We start from the raw sequence: 18,439 nt of genomic DNA, 5'->3' as shown, positions 1-18,439 counted from the left end.
AGCAGTGAAATGCCACCAGAGGCATTGCTGAAGGAGCAGTACAGCAAGAGCCCCAAAATCTAGAGTCAATTGTTTCTGAATAATAAGCACTGAAACCTAAACAAATGGAGCTATGTAAAAAAGAAGAGAATAATTTGTTCATATTTAGCCACAACTGTACTGGAAACGGAGAGCGGGCCTAGGAAAGCCCATCTCAAAACAAAATTCAGGCCCACTTCAATTCTTTGTCTAGCTCATTTTGTCTATTAACAGCACATACACATTTGTACACGTTATTAGATTGACGTTGTAGCATCCTGGACAAATCAAATTAATTCAAATATCTGCAGGTACAAAATGTTGGAGCTAAGAAACGAGCACATAAAATATATGCAATTTTCCCCTGGCAGTTTATTATGGTATGAAGAAAAAAACATTCTGTGCTTGAAGCTGACGTTATATTACAAATGTATTGCGAAGTATGATGTGACTATTAAAATATGATTACACAAAGTATGAACATTTTAAGAAGTTTACAGTACAGTGAATCTTTTATAAACAGACTCTTAAATATACATAGGACAATAGTAGCTGACAGAAAAACATCAAAAATTAACTATTAATGTTTATAGACTTTTCCCCTGAAAAAAAGTCTCACATTAAAACAGAAATTATGAAAAGCCTTAAAACCAGGAACAAATCACCTGTACACTACAAATATACATGGCAGGGGTGTGCAAACCAGAACCACCTTTTGGCTGCGGGATGCAGTGGCCAGGAAGCCTTCGCGATGTCGGGCCAGCGCCTCTTCTTCAGCCGAACTCGCGTCACACCGTGGGGCTCCTCAGCTGGCTGTGACGCACGGACACACACACACCGCAGGGGCACGGCACAGCCTCACTGCAGGGCACCGGGCGACGCGCTGCCAGCATCGCCTCAGCGTACTGGAGTGTATCAGGTCGAGAACTCCCCCCTGATCCTGCAAACGGATCCCTGCCGGCAGGTCCCTGACTGCGCTGGGAGCCCGGGGGGGACCTGCACGCCACCATCGGGCTGCAGGATTGAGCTGTGAGCCACCCAGCAGTTCCTTTTATGGATTTTATTTTTATTTTTTAATGCAAGTTTTCAACCTTTCCTCTTGATATGGGAGAATAGATTTCTGCCTAGTCTGGCTGCAGTGACACCCCTAGTTCATGTGTTAAGTTATGTCAAAAACATAAGTATTTTATGCTGTAATACACAGTATTACTGAAACTAACAATATTATTTGCATATTTATAACAAGGTATAATGAAATCCCTATAATAAAACCAAAAGTTATGCTATAGATTTATTTACAAACAGTCCAGCAAAGAAGTATAAATACTTCTACATTTAAGGTTTAGGAAAACATAATTTACAAAATATTCAAATATATACAGTCATCTGAAAAACTGCCAATATTAAACTTTGATGCAGACAAAGAATTGGCTGAGTCTAGTCTTTCTTTACGGAAAGAGGTGGCGGTTTTCACGGGCCACCTGTTGGATTTAAAAGTCACACACACGGCATTTACAATGCAACCGCTTCTCTCCGAGCTAAACGTGGCCGGAGCTTTGAGCGTGCTGTCCCAAAATGTCATCTATCATCGTCAGATTGTTCAACCACTCTTCGTCGTTGCTGCTGCTGCTGCTCTTCATGAGCGAGTCAAGGAAGTCAGCGTCGCTGCAGTTCGCGGGCAGGATGGAGCCGCTGTGCTGGGCCACGAAGTCGTACTGCGGCAGCTCGGAAGCCGCGCTCATCCTGCTGAAGGCGTCGGGCGGCTGGCCGGGGGCCGGGTAGCTCGGCGGGCCGAGCCCCGAGGCGGGACTGAGCTGGTTAAAACCAGACACTCCCTGCGGCATTGATTTCATAACATTCATAGCTGGCAACGGTCCCCTGGTTAAATTGTGTCTCAAGTTCTGAGTACTCATCGAGCTCAAGCCCTGGCCAGCCTGTCCCATGCTTAGTTTTTGCATCTGTCTGACCTGCACTCCGGGAGCGATCTGATTTGGCGGCACGACGGCCTGCTGGGAGAACTGCTGACCCGACGCGTTGGGCCTCGCGTTCTGTTTGGAGAAAAGAGTGTTACTGGAGAACTGCTGCATGCTGGTATCCATTTGGCTTTGATTTGGCATTCTTGGCACAGCGGTCGGCGTCCACATCTGGGCAGATGAGTTGGGATAGACGTTGGGGATTCTTGGCACGCTCGGCTGTCTCAAGTGCTGCTGAGTGGCGGAGTGATTCGCCAAGGAGCCGGAGCTAAAGCCGCCCATTGGCATTCCCGGCCGCACGGCCGCGTGGCTGTGCACGGTTTGGCACCCGGAGTTCATGCCCAGCGAGTTCTGGCTCGGCCGCAGGGGGATGTTAAAGTCAGAATTAGGCGGAAAAACCCCCTGCTGCTTGCCGGGGTTGTGCGGCATCATCACCATGGTCCCGCTGTTCTGGCTGGCGGTGGCTGGGGCGATGCCCGCGGCGCCCAAGGTGCTCTGGAGCATGGCTGGGTTAGACGGCAGCATGCGGTGGTTGGGCGGAGGGGCCGGCATCGGCTGGCTGCACTCGGTGGGAAGGGGCTGCTGCACGGCTGCACACAGAGAGACAAGTTAGCTGGGAGCACCTTCACCCTGCCAGCACGGCAGATCCGTACCGGGCTGCCTCGCCGCGCTTATCTTTCTCTACATGGGGCCCTGCTCCGCGGGCTGTGTAACAGCGCTGTTACCAGAGCAATAAGGAAACGGGTGAACCTCATGGTACGTAATCAAATGGGAAACGCTTTTATTTCAGGGCAGAGAATCATTAAGCGCCCCGTATTTAATCAGACCCCAGGCCCTGGCTCCTCGAGGCTTTTAATAGCACGCCACTTCCCTCCTTACCTTGAAACTGATTCATCTGCTGAGCCGCAAACAAACTCCTCTGCTCAGACGTTACTCCCAGCATGTTTTGTCTCTGCTTTTCCTGGAAGACAAGGGGAATAATAGTCAAGTTGCAGTGTCCTGACAAACAAGACGAGCAGCAGACACTTGAATTGTAGCCACTGTCATCACTAACAACCTCTCCCATGCACGCACACACACACACACACACCCCTGATGAGATTCAGCCCAGACGGTTCACTTCAGAGCAGATCTTAATTGCTCACATGCCCTTTCCTGCAGAGGTGTCCTTACAACAGCCCCGCATTGGGAAGCGCCACCCTCAGCAGACGCTGTGCAGGCAGCCTGAGGGGGAGCTGGACGAACACGCAGCCCCTCGCGTTCAGCAGCGTACGAGTGAAGCGCAGGGCAGCCAGAGGCTGCAGGAATCCTGGCGTCTCCCCAGTGCCTCTTGTGCTGACCCTTTGGACGTTCTCTGAAGGACCAGATCCCGGGACAAAAGGTGCCTGAGAGTCCGTGAGTGAGCAGAATCTGTGGCAGCATTTCAGGGACACGCTGACAAGCAGGGGACTGCTGGTGGCCATCACCCTGCCCGGCTCTGCTCAGGTGCATCACCTATGGTGCCGGTTGCCACTTCTCAGCAGAACACAGCAATGAACCACGGGCAGCCCTGGACCCCGCATCCTGCTGGCTTCCTCCAAGTGCCCCGATTCATGTCTGCAGCCATTTGACCCCAGAACCTGCCACCGCACTTGCATCCCTGCCGCAGACAGCAGCTGTGAGCCGGGGAACCTTCCACGCGTGGTGCAAGCTGAGGCCTGGCTGAATTCCTGCTGTGCTAGAGCAGCACAGATAAGCTTAAGGCTAACAGATGACAAAGAGGCACAATTGTTTTTGGAAGGGAATTTGATCAACGAACGGGATAATATTTGGTTAAGGGTTTTACTGAACTCCTTCTCACACTGTTTCCCATCCAAGGAATCGAGCCTGCTTGCCACAAACCCAGCAGCCTGCTCAGACAGCGCGAGGTGCAGGCTCAGTGATGCCTCACCCAGCTTGCCTGTGGGATTCCCCCACCCCTGCTCCTTCACACAGCACATTTCAAGCCTCACTCAGGGACTTCTGTCCCTCGAGAGAACTGCCACGTCCAGGACGAACTGGAGTTTATCATATGCTCTGGGATATCCCTGGGGAACCAGGGAGAAAGGCAAGCATGGAGAATCTCTCTCCTGGGACTGACTCACTCTTCAAGCCTCCCTTCTCAGCGTCTTCCCTCCCAGCTCTGAGGCTGACCACGGATGACGGCAATGATATGGAGGTGACTGAATTCTTCCCTTGCACATGAGTGGGCAGAGCTGCACTCGGACCTGCTGAGCAGCACTTGGCCGTGGCCTCTCAGGCAGGACAGCCCTGCTCTGACTCAACCCAGCAGCTCCTTGGTCACTCCTTAGTGTTTGCTGACTGTTCGTTTCCCCATTCCAGTTAGTCCTGTCCCTCCCGGTGAGGTGGACGGCACAGGAGCCCACAGAGGCTCTCGGCATCGTACCTGCATCAGCTGTCGTTTCATAATTTGCTGCTTCAGTAAATGGTTCCTCATCGTGTACCCATTCACCGTGGCTGGTGCCGGCACCGAGCCTCCGCTTGGGATGGAGCCTGGCTCCTGAAGTCTGGCAACAATTCCAGGATTTTGATCCTGCCAAGAAAGATGAAAAAAAGAAAATTAATCTCATCAGGGAGATAACAACAGAAGCCTTCATCCTCTCTGCCGATGCCCTCTCTCCAGTCTTTGGCTATCCTGTGCCAAAAACACCTTGTGGATCCACACGGACCCACATGCCACGGTGGGGACGGTGAGGGGCAAGGGGACTGCTCCGATTTCTGAGGGTCAGCACAAGAAGAAATGAGAGAAGCAAAAGGTTAATCCAAAATCCTTTGTGACTAGCCCAAGGCTACGGGACTGATTCACTAAGATTACTGGCGTCACATGGCTGCCTGGCTGGCAGGAGGGCTGTGAGTAAAGCATCACATTTCCCACCAGTTCCCCAACTGTTACACTGCAAGACATAAGGAAAGAAAAGTTGCATCAGGGTAGGACTTGGCAACTGGATATGATGGAGAAGCCACAGTAAAAGGAAGCAGCAGAGCAAAGGCAAAAGGAGAGAAAAGGAGGAATCAGGCCAGGGACCCAGAAAGATGGGGAAGATGTGGGCCTGGATTGAAATGCTTCTCAAGGGTTTCCCGATGGGAAAATGAAAAAGAGCCACCTGTGAAAGTTGAGGGAATAACACAGGATCAGATCATGGCCAGGCACAAATCAGAAATGCAACCGGCTTGATTCACGGCTGGTGGAAACTGGCCTTGCTGTAAGGACCCAAAGAGAGACCCGTCACCAGTGGAGGACTTGCCTCCACAGAAAGAGCATTGTGGGGAGAAGAAGAAAAAAATAAATCACAAAACCACCAGGAAGACACAACCCAAAAGAGAAAAAGAATTAGAAAAAGTACTGAAGTCAAAACATGTGAGGAGCTGGCAGGCAGTCAAGGAAATCCGAGAGAAAAAACAAGGGAAGAAGTCCAGGCCTGGAGGAGGACAAGAAGGCAAGCAGTCCCCCAGGTGCCATGCTCAGGCACAGCAGTACCAGCACATTCCCCTTTCTCCATTTTCACATCCAGCCTCTACATTATTTATGATGTTTTGTTATTATTGGCAGGGAGAAGTATGTGTGTTATATCCAGCAATCTTAGCTAGGCCGTGCTTCCTTTGTTTTCAGAATGGAAGCCCACATCCTTTGTTTGAGAATCAATGTTATCGGGAGATAAGCACGAAGAAAATGGTTGTTGCCTTTTGACATCTGACAATTAGAAGCATGCTCAGATGGAGAAAACAGGATACGAGCCGTGCTTCAGAAGGCGCTGGGAGGCGTTTGGTGCCCGTGCCTGGGGTGCCTTTCCCCAGCAGCTCGCCGCGAGGCAGGACCCTCCACCTGCCCAGATCCTCCTGGTGCGAGCCATTACCAAGAAGGTCACCGAAATTACTCATTTTTATGGTGCCTCCTTTTGTTGTAGCACTTTGGCCTATTATGCAAAAGCCCAATTGATGAAATGTAAATGCCCGCTAGATAATTTACTAAAAGACACAAACCTGCAGCTCATCACCGCTCATTATCATTCCCATTCATGGGCAGTCTCATAAGACCAGGCTTTATTAGTGGTGCTTTGCTTACAATTCTGCTGGACACCTCTCCTCCTCCTTCTCCCCTCCTACCCATTTTATTCCCTCTCTCCAAAAGAAAAAGAGAAAAAAAAAAAAAAAAAAAAAAAAAAGAGGGGAGGAAAAAAGTAAATATGATTTACTACAGATGTAAATATGAAAGTTCATGTAAAGCTAGCGTTCTGCTTTCATGTCAGACAGTGTTCTGCAGCCACGGTTAAGCTCTGAATAATGCAGATTGCCTCTAGGGGAATATTTGAAAGTGCAGGGATTCAGTTTGTGTACTCTGCACATGAAAGACACTGAAATGTTCATACCACCAAAATCCCTGCCATCTATCCAATTTCCTCCCAACTTGTCTTGTTGCGTGCAGAGGGTCTGTGCTTACTGAAGCAAATGAGTTTAGTGCAAGGGCGATCATTCTGATGTCTAGCTCAGGGCTATTGCATTACCAAGTCGTAACATTAAAGGCTCTTTTCCTAATCATGTCCACCTCGTTCCAATTCTTCCTAAACATCATCAAGAAACTAATGTTGATTTTTCCATATTATTAATGCTAAAGAAGTGTAAATCACACTACTAATTGTGGCTCTTGTGCTGTGGCAATACAACAGCTTAATTGTATGGGATTTTCTGCAGGCATCCTATAGCAAATAATGACAATCAGCGAAGTTTATTTGCCAATACAGAGAATGGGCTCCTGAGTTTTTCAGAGCAAAGTTGTATAACACTTCATTAGCCGGTAAAGAAACAATCTATAGATTCAAATTTTGCCTTGGGAGAAATTAGGACAAAATAGCCTAGATGGGAAGACAAGGAATGAATTCAAAATCTTTCTGTCTACAGTTCACATGTAGGTTAATCCAAAAAAAAAAAAAAAAAAAAGTTCTCTTTTCCTCCTTTCACCGCTAGTGGGAACTGCTGTATTCCCTTACAACGAGAACCACCCGTGTCAACGTCACGGCTAAGAATAGCTCTGGTGTAGTCTAAAGGACGCTGCTATCTGTACCAAAGGTTAATGAACTTTAAGCATTTTTCCTTTTCATCACTCCCCTAGAAAAGTCACTTTTCCCATAGCGAGGCCAAGCCAAACATGCCAGAGTCTTAACTCGTCTATAGTTTGGACTTTCCCGTTTCAAACCCCAAAGAGAGCGGAGAGAGGAGGGTTCTGGTGGCAGCGCTGGGATGGGGGCTTGCAGGTGTCTGCAGGGGATTCTTAGTCTTCAGAATCTAAAATAAATGCGTGTGCATGTTGGCTTTTTTTTGGGGGGGGGTCATTTTCCCCTCAAAAACCTCCTAACAAAACCAGAAATCAGCAGAAGCCCAGCCCAGCAGCAGGCTACCCGGCGGGGGGTTTGGGGCCGTGCGTTTGGGAGCACGTGCTGGTGTTGCTGGCTGAACTGGTGGCAGCGCTTTGGAGCCCCTGCCCTATCTGGGGGCTTCCCAGATGGGCAGCTCCATTCGGGAAGGCACCAGGGCTACCACCCCAAGCACAGAGCAAGGAGAAAAGCACTAGGTGCAGGTTTGCAGGAGCATACGCTGTCTGTGTCGCAAAGCACACAGCGGTGAGACCCGTCCTGCCCGACAGCCCCGGGGCGCACATGGCACACTGCTGGGACTGCTGCAAATGGCTGTGCCCGACTGCAGCCAGTATGGGGCCGGGCCAAAAAAGACATTCAGGCACACACTTAATGCAAAGTGTGCAAACAGTCCCACTGGGACCTACCGTGTGTATTTCTGCACCTACACCCTTCTAAAATCCTTCGCTGCTGAGCCCGACCTGCCCAGCCTCATCACATCCCACGCGAGATGCACAACTGCAGTAAATAAGCGCGGAGATGAATTGCTCTGCGTGAACACAGCTGATAAACTCCAGTCCTTACCACTTAGTTATACATCCAGTAATCACTTCTGTGGCTTCACTTAAGTGAGAATGAAGAAATTTATGGCCCCTAATTCCTCTGAATCCTCATTAACAAACAGTCCAAAAAGGATTTAAAAGCAAGACTTTCTGAGGATCTGAGCTAGAGCTTTAATCTCTCTTTGGCAAACATGTAACAATCCCTCTAATCTTTAATAAAGAGCATTCATTGTTTTTTAGGACTGCGTGAAAACAGTAAACTCATTTATCATTATCAAACTTTCCCATCTGCTCTTACAGTGCGACTCTAAAGAATGTAACAAAGAAATGTACATGTTAAATTGTATTGACTTAAGCCCAGAGCTATTGGAGATGTACAATTTATTTCAGCGAGGGCATGAAGGGGACTGCAGGCTGCTAGACAGAGTCATTTGTCCAGTGTTGAAAAGACAGTTATCTGCACCAAAATGGCTCTTGGAAAAGCACATTTGCTTTATAAGAAATAAGCTGCCAGGTGAGACCATTCAGCATTATGTTACAGACCCAGACAATAAAACTAAGCCATGAATTTCAATAGTTAACAGATGGACTAATTAGAGACTGAATTCTTTGTGGTTCTAACAGATAACCAGGTCACAGCAAGGTTACTGAGAGAGAGACATTCAGCTTTGCAAATTTCAGTGGATATTTGCAGAGCAGGTGAAGAACTGTACTTCCTAAATGAAAGCCTTAGCAGCAGTGGAAGAACGGAAATGCATCGCATTAGAAATGCATAACGTGGCCGCATGCAAAAAGTTTCTGCCATTTCAGAAAGCGCTCCTGATCTGAGAAATATTCCCTCCGCTTTAAGTGGGGAACCCAGCTGACTCCAGTAATTATACATCTGAAAACAGAAGGATCATTGAAACGAGCCGCAGCACCGCAGAATAAAAGAAGACGAGCCGTGGGCAGGTCAGGGGAGATGCTGTAAATAACAGGAAGGGACAAACTGCTGCTTGCCGCTGGATTTTTTTGCAATTGGAGATAACTTAAATATCTACTGGGACATCACACAGAAAAATAATAAAATAAATAGTGAAATAAAATTAAGTTAAATTAAAAAAAAAAAAAGGGAGGGGAAACCATGTCTACAAGACTTTGGGGTAGCTCGTGCTGCTGAGCCACTCAGAGGCAGTGGCTGCGCAGCCGGGGACTTTCGGTGGATCCGCACTCACTGCAGGGCCAGATACTCTCTAGGGGTGGGGTGAAGTTTCATGAGCCGAGCTTTGTTCTATATTTTAAGCACATCTGTTGCGTTACGTATGGGGAGTTCTGTACTCTGCTGAGGAAATGCAAATACTGGTTTCGAACTCCTGCCTTGCTGCTTCCCCGTGCTTCCGCCTGCCTGCCCCTCGTTGCGATGCTCTGGCGGGGCTTTCATGGCAGGGTCACCCTTCTCTCTGAAGTCCATGACTACAGCTCCTAGTACAACCACTCCACAAATCCTACAGACTAACCAAATAAAACACTCACACAGTTGGAGTTGGCTCACCCACAGAATTGCATGGCTGTAAGAGTTTTGTGTCTTGATTCGCAGAGAAGCCACGTGGAGGCTTCTGGTCCTAATAACCCCGGGTGGCTCCAGAGCAAACCGTGCTGCCACCCTCACTAAGGAGGATCACTGCCTCCACAGCTGTTAACACAGTTTGCTAATCCAAGCTGTGAATCTGTTTGGCCAGGGCAAACAAAATTCATGCTCATGGTTTAGCAGGATGACCGTGTCACTCCATTCAACAGCACAACCTCTGTAAGGTGCCGCGACCATTTGCTTCACCCCGAAGTCACGGGTTATGTATGCCTCTGGCCTCTGCTTCGTGCCTTTAACAAAACTCTCCCTTTGCTCTTTGGAAGTTTTCTTTCTTTTTCTCTCCTCTATTCTGCTCACAGTTCAGAGATGCTCTTTAAGATAAAGCTGAGCCTTTCAGTTCAGAAATGCTCCACAGCTTTTTGTTTGCTTGTGTGTTTTAACACAATGTACGAACATTGATAAAACAAACTGTGCAGCTCAGCGGATCTTTTTTTTTACCTGTCTTTCACCCATTTACTTGATACACAAGCATGTGAAATACTACCAGCCTCAGGTTTCTAAGCTTATCTTGCAGGCTGTCAGTCAGGAAAAGGCTTTGTTTGAAGGCTGTAAGTGATCCACGAGAATATGGCTTTGTTTTTAAAAAAGGTCTTTTAAGTTTTTCTTTCTTTTCATATGGCACACACATCTTCCTTCAAAGGTAGCCCTCCTCCTTCGGTGGGAGCAGCGACGAGATCACCACACCTGGCTAGCAATTATATTGGGAACTCCTCTCTCCAAGTGAAGCAGCTGAAATGCTCATTTCCCTATAGCTCTTACCCTGCGTGCTGTTTGGACCCTTCCTCCTTTTATATCTTTATACCAGTCTTTTTGTCACCGTGCCTTAACATTAACTGCACCTGTTGTGTTTACGTGTATGGACCTGAAGGCGCAGAGATGGGTGTTTTGTAAGTGTCTATATAACAGATAGCCACGATCCAGAATTGAATTCTCTGCAAAGAACAAAATATTTATATTTGCTTGTACAGCCCTCATGATTCTCCAACCCTTGACACCCCGCTCTCGTTCCCATGGAGGGCAGCTCGCCAATAAATTCAATGAGATAATCTAAAACTGTATTTATCTCACCCAATTTCGGCTGGTAGTCCTTCTGCCTGTCTCTACAAGGTTGCAGTAGCTGCGATGACAAACTACAACGTCTCGTATCTATAAAGTGGTTTGACTCAAGTAATCCTTGTGTTATGTCAAGGCACGCTCTCTAGCAGCGGTGTCGATGAGATTCAGAAGTCGGCTGAGCTCAGCACCCGGCGGGGGCTGCCACAGGGAAATGCAACAGCCAAGTGGCGAATTTGAGAGAGAACAGGAAAGATCCAATCATAAAATAAAGAAGATTTCACTCTAATGGAGTGAAAGCCGGGAAATCTCGGGATCTTTCCTGATTCCTAGTGAGATAAACCAGCTCTCTGCCAGCCCGTTTCTCAACAGCTCTGCCAGCTGCAGGGCGGTGCTCTGGAGCGCAGAACTTAGCAAACACTTCATTTTTCTAAGCTAATGTTTCCACGAATTTCTTCTTCCCTCTCACATAAAGGTTCGATTTGCAGAGGCAGATGCCCGAGTCTCGTCCCTTGCAATAGCAATTGGCTGCCCGACCGCTTCTGAGAAGCCCTTTGCATGAAAACCTGCCCACATGCAAAAAACATCAGCACACGCTCCTGGTTTCTCAGGCAAGCCCACAAGCACAGCAAGCTCTGGCACAAAGTATCACATCACTTTTTCACTATTAAACCTCTCCCAAGCTTGCTCTTTCCTGACAGACAAAACCATTCAAGCACCGAAAATGGTTATATCAGATCATCTGCCCCATTGGGTGCCAAAATCCTCCCCCCCAACTTGCGGAACAAAATCCAGCGACAGCAATGAGCTGACACAATGGGCAGAAAGCGAGCTGTGACTAGGTAGTCCTCACCATCAAATTTTAAAAACCAAGATATTGGCATGTGAAAAAAAGAATATTACATCAAGGTGACCTTGAGTGTGGGGAACAAGGAGCTATCCCATTATTATTTTTTTTAATTAAAATTATTATTAAAGCACCCAACGCTGAACTGCTGAAACCAAGTCAGCTCAATCTCCCCTTAAAAATTCCTTTTCTCCCCTTCATTTCAGATTGTATTTACAAACTGTAGATGTCTCATTTTTTTCTTGTGTCATTTCATTATTACAGAGTTGAGATCACTAGCCATCTGCAGCTTCATTTCATCAAGCTCTGATTTGTCCTTGGAGCAAGGTCATCCGGGACAAGAACATAAAATGCTGCTTTCCTCAACTGACAGTTCTTTATGCCTTCCTGTAAATATTCCCCACTAATTTTAAATAATTTTACCACTTCATACTCCCCCTCACACGCACTAAAAAGGCTGATATACACGCATATTAATAAGGATCTTGTCATTTAACCACTGCATGACATATTAGAGGCAATTAATGGTGTTTATTTGCCGATAACACGGGCATTTCAAACTCCAGCTCAAGAATCCTCGATGCTTCATGTGACTTGTAGGATATTAGCGATGGGTCACAAGTTGGGACCCCCCCACTCAGGATTAGCATACGGTTGGAGCGACTCTAGTTTGCAGCAAGCAGGAGGAACCTGCAGTCGGTGCACAAAAATTACCAGCTGCTATGGTGGGGGGCTGAGAATGAAACATCGCTAGGTGTGCATGGGTTCATCCATCGAAACAACAGAGTGATAAGGAATGGTTTTCAGACGCATCGCACAACGTTGCAAGCTAAAACCAAACACAACCAGAACAAGGAGGTTTTGCCCAAATCAGGTTTGACACAGCAGAAATTCTGGAGAAACCTTCTGCAAAGCAAAGGCTGCTGCTCAAGATCACTGCAAAGCCAAACCACCACCACCCAAAAAAAAAATATCAGAAAACACAACCAAGGTAAATTAATTTGAGAGTCTTCATTAGTAGAATGAAGCAACAGGGAATAACTGAGCAACTGGGAAGAGCCAGCAGTGGTGCAGGGGGTCTGTCTTCCCCCTGGTCACTGGCTGCAGGTGCTGGCAGCAGCAGAAGGTCCAGCCCCGATGCCAGCACAAGGTGTGTACCTTTGGGCACCTGGGAATTCAGTGCGGGGCTCACGGCGTGGATATGGACACAGGCTCCGCTGTACGCAGCCATCTGGCTCGCAAGTAAGGCGTGAGAGTTTGTTACCTGCGCGCCTTTATTAGCCCCAGCAGCCCCACACGTTAAGCTGTGCACATCACGGGGGTCTCTCTGCAGACGCCCCCACATGTACGATGTGCGGGGGGCACACAAACCTCCGGTGACTTTACCTGCACAAGCAGACCTCCCTTCGGACAGACAGCAGCGGGTTTGGCTCGTGAGACTGTGAGCGTGCAATTTGTCAGAAGGGGATGCAGAAAATGCAATCATTAAGGGTGAACTCCCAAGCCACCCCTAAAGGAGATGATCTGGAAAGGTGAGTTTGTTTCACGACTTAGTCACAGGATAAAAGCCGGCCAGAGGGACCAGGAGTCACACCACCGGGGTCGGCTTTCAGTTCCACCATACATAGTTTCTTCACGTGACTACGGACAGGTCGCTTCATTTCTGTCTCAGCTTCCCCAGAAAGGACTAAAAACTCCTCCCCGGTTACAGGAGATCGAGGACCAGTTCCTGGAAGAGCTCTTCAGCCTCCTGGGATGGTGCCTCCACCGAGAGGCAGAAGGGGCTTGTCCTGGCTCACCGCGCAGCCGAGGTTTTGCCGTGTCCTCCTCTCTACATCTGTCCTCTGGGTCCGGCCACAGCTGGTTGCATCGCCGAGTGGCACTGAGCGACACCGACCTGCAATGGTCCCCCGGGGCCTCCGACCTGGCTGCGCGGCTCAGTGGAGCGCGGCGTGTCCTGGCCGCACGCCCGCCGGCCCTGCCTCACCCCTTGCGTGCCGCAGGAGCAGCTGCAGCAGCCACGGGCACGGAGAATCCCTCGGTGCCCAGCTGGGAGCTGGTGGAGGGCTGCGTGCTGCGAGAGGGCAGCCCCGTGTGCTGGCGGGTAGGAAAAAGCAGAAGAGGCTGGCTGAGGTAGCCATGGGTGAGGAGTTTTACTGGAAGTCCTGCTTGATATTTTACTGGGAGAGCTTTCACCACAGTGAGGACAGTCCTGCTTCGCTCTGTGTCCTCTCCTGCACCTCTGGCGTCTGCCTGCTCCCACCCCTGTTACATATCCTACTCTGTCATTTACAAGGGAGGAGATACCCTCAATTAAAAATTTATCCACAATGAAAAAAAACATTCAAGTGCCTCCAAATACCCTCTTTGCAAGTCAGCCAACGCTTCCCTGACATTTTCTGGGACTTGGTGCCTCTGTCCCTGAAGAGACCGGGCCTCTAGAAGCACAGTTTGACCGGCTGGCCCACCACACTTCTGGGAGGCGACGGGAAAGCCCACGGAAGAAGCAGGCTGGCTGGAGCTGGCCCGAGCTCCCATTTCTTCTGCGGAGACACCGCATGTCAACAGTTAACTTCCCTTTGTTCCCATCCGAGTGATTAAGGTTAGAAGCCTGCCTGGTGACATCACCAGAGTTTAAACATGCTGGATATGGTCCAGGGAGTCAAAGTTATTGCTGACCCCATGGTTACTGATCCGCTCTGCAAGTAGCTGATGTCTGCTCTCACTTTATGAATTATTTAATGGGTTAAAGATTGGTCAGGTCTTCTTTATGCAACGTACGGCTACGGAGTGGGCAGGAGGACATAAACATGCACTAACAAGGTTAAAGTCATATACTGTAACTACACTGTCTGTTTTCAGCTTGCAGCTTTATTGACTTAATCATGCCGGCGCTGCAGCCAACAAATCATTAAATCCATTCCATTCTTCTGCTGGTTCCCAACCACAAAAACAGAGGCAGGCAAACACGAAGCGAATCCCGAGAGGGGGTGGGGAGCGGCGGGGTGCGGGGCCGGGAAGAACAGTGGGATCACTATGGAGCGCCGCGCCGGCCCCTCGCTGCCAGCACAAAGACGCCAAATCTGTCTTTACGGACTAAGTGGTTTCATGGTTTAAAGTGACACACTCGTTTGTTCCTGTTTTGTAATGATTAGAGGGAAGGAGAAGGGGGGTGGGGGGGTAAGAAAAGGAATAAAAAGCGAACCCAGCGTCTTCGTGCCGCGCCAGCGCGTGTGCGTGCCCTCGTGCCACGCACGGAGCCCTCCCGGCAGCGCAGGGCAGGGCCGGCCAGGAGGGGATCCGGGCGCCCGCTGCACCCCAGGGGGCTCCAGCCCTGCACCGCGCTCGCTGCTAATCCGCAGCGAAACGCTGGCATTAGGAGGAGTTCAGCATAAAGGAGAGAAGACACATGGCATCGAATCAGTCCTCCCGCTGCCCTCCGGGAGCAACTGCAACCACTGCGAGGGATGGAAGTCCCCGCTGGCAGAGCCAAGGAGCAGCTTCACTTTCAGACAAAGGCTTTCCTTTCTGACCCGGTACCGACGGCAGCTTTTCACATCCACATTTAGGTCCCCAAGCAGAAGTGCTCAGACTGGCAGCAGGTGTCCCGCCAGAGTCAGCAGACTGTCAAAATGCTGGTTCGAGGTCTGAGTTATCCAGGTTTGAAAACGGAGCTGTCAGCCTACCACTTTTGAACGTGTAAGATCCGTATTTGTCACTGCTGTCATCCTCATTCGTTTCTTGCTGGAAATAATCTTCTCCATCGCCACAGATACAAGCGGCTTGCTCTGCGCCAGGAGAACATCGCGTCAGGACGCTGCTCCTCTGCGTTACAAGCAGGCTACAGGGGAAGAATTTAGCACGAACTCCTGGAAACCTCCAGACAGCAGCGTGCTTTGCTTCTTTTCGAGATGCTAGACACAGCCCATTTGCAAGCTTCCCTCCACTGAGCGAATGTGCAATAAATTCCCCTTTTTCAGGAAAGATTGAGCTGCGGCAGGAGAGATTCCTGGCCCACCTCTACCTATTCTGAAAAGAAAGAGCAGCCAACAAGCTCCTTATTCCTCACCTCCTGGGTACAAGATGCTTCGAGCGCCCTGTAAGGATAACTCAGGTTTCGGTCTGAGCTGCACCACAGCAGACCTTTCTGAACGCTGGCATTACTTGGTTTTACAGCTGTTTTCGTTAGCCCCAAACAATCCTTCTTACAGTTTGAGTTCCAACCTCGCCTTCTTTTGTTCACCAGTCTCCAGATCCCTGCCACCTAGAGACATCTCCTGGCTCCACATATTGCAAATAAACACATCATCGCTCGCTGCAGGAGTCAGCCAGAATTCGCTTGGAGGAGCTGCCAGAGGAGAGCCCGTCCCCAGCCCCACGCTGCTGTTGCTGGGGAGGCAGAGGAGCACCGCCAAAGATCCTGCTTCACTGCCTCTGCGCTGGAAAACCAGCACAGGGATGAGCGTGTTGTCCGAGGCAGAACTCGGCTGTTCCAGGTACCTGTATGGCTTTTAACTTCATGGACCTGTGTGCCCTGCAGTGCCACCGCTGCTGCTTCCAGCGATGGGGAGTGAAGGCCCACCCGGCTGCAGATGGAGCAGCTCCACATCTCCAGGTGTGCGTTTGGGTGAAGATACCCCCTCAGGAACCTTTTCTCCATTGGGAGGAGTGGGAAGAAGGATGGCTGATGATGGGCAGGGCTAAACCCACGGCTCCCAAGTCCCAAGCCCGTGCAGAACCTCACTTTTCCCTTCTGGCTGGAGCTCAGCAGCCTGTGCTTGGCACCAAGAGCTCCCCTCTGCCCTGTGGTGCTCCCCACCGCTCTGCCCCCATCTTTCCATCTGTGCACGCTCACAGGCCCTGGATGGCAGAGCGAGGGCCGGGAGGATGGGCACGGCCTCCCAGCGAGCACCTTATCATCATCCTGCACTTATCAACAGGACGTGGACACGCAGAGGAGGCTCCGGCACCGCAGAGGCAGCCGACACGCTGCCTCCCAGGGAAGCGACAGTTGCGGTGGTGTTTTAGGAACGACACACCCAGCCAGGAGTAACACCAGCCAGGCTATTTATAACCCCCGGTTCCAGAGGCTTAAAATAGCTCTGCTTTTGTTTTTACATTTTCAGGCAGATCCACGCTTGCATATCCATGCAACTCCACTGGCAGGCTCCACATCGGGCGCAGCACAGCCGGTCTGGGCAGCGAGGGAAGGCGCTCCTCAACCCCCTGCTGAAAGCAGAGCTCAACTCCCCTCTGCTCCTTTCCCCTCGGCCAAAATGATCAGAGCTCCCAGGCCCAATTCTGCTTATTTTCACCTACGGACAGGCTCTTCCAAGTCCACGCAGCCAGGGACAGGCAGCTCTGCCTGCAGCAGGAGCTGTTTCTCCCAGGAGGAGCACGCGGCCCCGCGTGCACTGCCCTTAGCAGCCGCCGCAGCGTCTCTGAAGGAGTTACCGGGTCCTGCAATAAAGCAATCCTGACTGCTTGGTTTTGTCTGCTGGTGGTGTTTTGTTTTTTTTTTTAAACAACAAAGGTCAATTTACAGAGGTAGTCAAACAAACCACAGCCGTGCTTCTGAAATGAGAGCTCTCTGTGGCCTTGGCCCAGGCTTTGCTATTTGTTCTCTGCTCCCCGGTGCCACCGTGTACCCCCCCTGGCATTTCTTAATGACGGAGCACCCGCGTGCTCTTTGTAAAACAATTATAAAATATTCAGGGCAGGAGCAAAACTCCTCATCAGCCAAGGCTCCGGCAGACTGCATAGGTGTCAAATGGTAAATCGTCAGGCGTTTGGTTTTAATTGCAGAGTTATTTATACCCTGGAACTTGTTATTAACATAGGACAAAGCAGAACCTACTGCTACCCCTAATTAAAGGGGCTATTATGGGGCTGCAACAGCACGGATGGCCCCAGCCAGACCTCCCCTCATTTGGCAGTGGCGACTGGTGCAGGGAGGGACGGGAGCCAGCAGTTTTACCCCATCTCAAGGTAAAACAGCCAACAGCTCCGAAGGGGTCGGGCCCAGCACGTGGGCATGGGGCTGCTCTCAGCACAGCCCTGCAGCCCTCTTCCTCCAGCCCCAGAGACCTGGCACGAAGCTGTGCTTCTGCAGGAGGTGTCTCAGGGGCGCGATCCCACCTTTCTTTTCCCATCAGCAACTCCTCTCTGACAAAGGGGCACACGGACAGGGCACATCCTGGATCTGGCCAGGAGTTGCACAAGCATCCTTGTTAAAATTCAGGATTAACAGGTTATATTTTCATTCGCAAGATCCTTATCGGCACGGAGAGAGGTTTCCGATTTCACCAGCGCTAATCAGGACGCCACAATGGGTTTCTGGTCCCAGGACGAGGCTCAGGAGCCTTTGTAGGCTGTGGAGCCGGTTCTAATTCAAATCTAGCTGGCAGAGCTATTGGAAGCTGCATGTTGAACAGATTAAAAAAAAAAAAAAAAAGTCACTTACATGCTACTGCACCTTATTTCTAAATCCATTTCGTACAGCCACAAATCCCCCTGAGCACCGAAGCATCTGGTAGCTGCTCCCCCTGTCCGGAACGGCGCCCTCCATCCCGTCCGCGGCTCTGGGCGGCGATGCCCACTGGGGTTTTGTGCCATAAAAGAAACGTGCCCAAACCCTGCCCCGTTCCCCACCTCAACTGCTGGTTTACACCATTAAGGCTACGCAAAAACAAGCAGCAAATGTGTCTCGTGTAAAGAGCTGAGCGTGCCACGAGGGGCCGTGCTCCTGAACGGCGCGGGGAGCCCAGCAGAGGAGAGGCAGCCGGCCGGCCAGGACAGGCAGCAGCAAAGCTGCCCGTGCTGTAATTGTAACTGCGAGGCCAAACAGAGTCCTGAGAGGGGGTATCTGTGTGGACAGAGAGGGGAAAGGCTCACTGACAACTGGCTGCACCAGATGAGTAAATTAGAGCCGGGTTATAGCCTTCGAGTTCTCCCCCTGCCTCCGCCCCCAA

General features: G+C 50.1%; 1 protein-coding gene across 2 annotated transcripts in view; it reads right to left on the bottom strand.

Annotated features, from left to right (window-relative positions):
- Positions 1–370: 370 nt before the first annotated feature.
- Positions 371–18,439, bottom strand: part of MAMLD1 (mastermind like domain containing 1) — a 77,310-nt gene continuing 59,241 nt past the window's right edge. For both annotated transcript variants that reach the window (XM_082771040.1, XM_082771039.1), the window contains 3 exons: positions 4,417–4,563; positions 2,871–2,952; positions 371–2,581 (listed from right to left, as the gene is read on the bottom strand). In XM_082771040.1, coding sequence (XP_082627166.1) covers positions 1,557–2,581; positions 2,871–2,952; positions 4,417–4,563 — 1,254 coding nt within the window. In that variant the 3' untranslated portion in view covers positions 371–1,556. The remainder of the gene's footprint in view (positions 2,582–2,870; positions 2,953–4,416; positions 4,564–18,439) is intronic.

Source organism: Aythya marila (assembly GCF_965140915.1).
Source record: "Aythya marila genome assembly, chromosome: 13".
Classification (NCBI taxonomy): domain Eukaryota; kingdom Metazoa; phylum Chordata; class Aves; order Anseriformes; family Anatidae; genus Aythya; species Aythya marila.
Note: the sequence above shows the minus strand (reverse complement) of the source record. Positions and strands in the feature narration are given on the sequence as shown.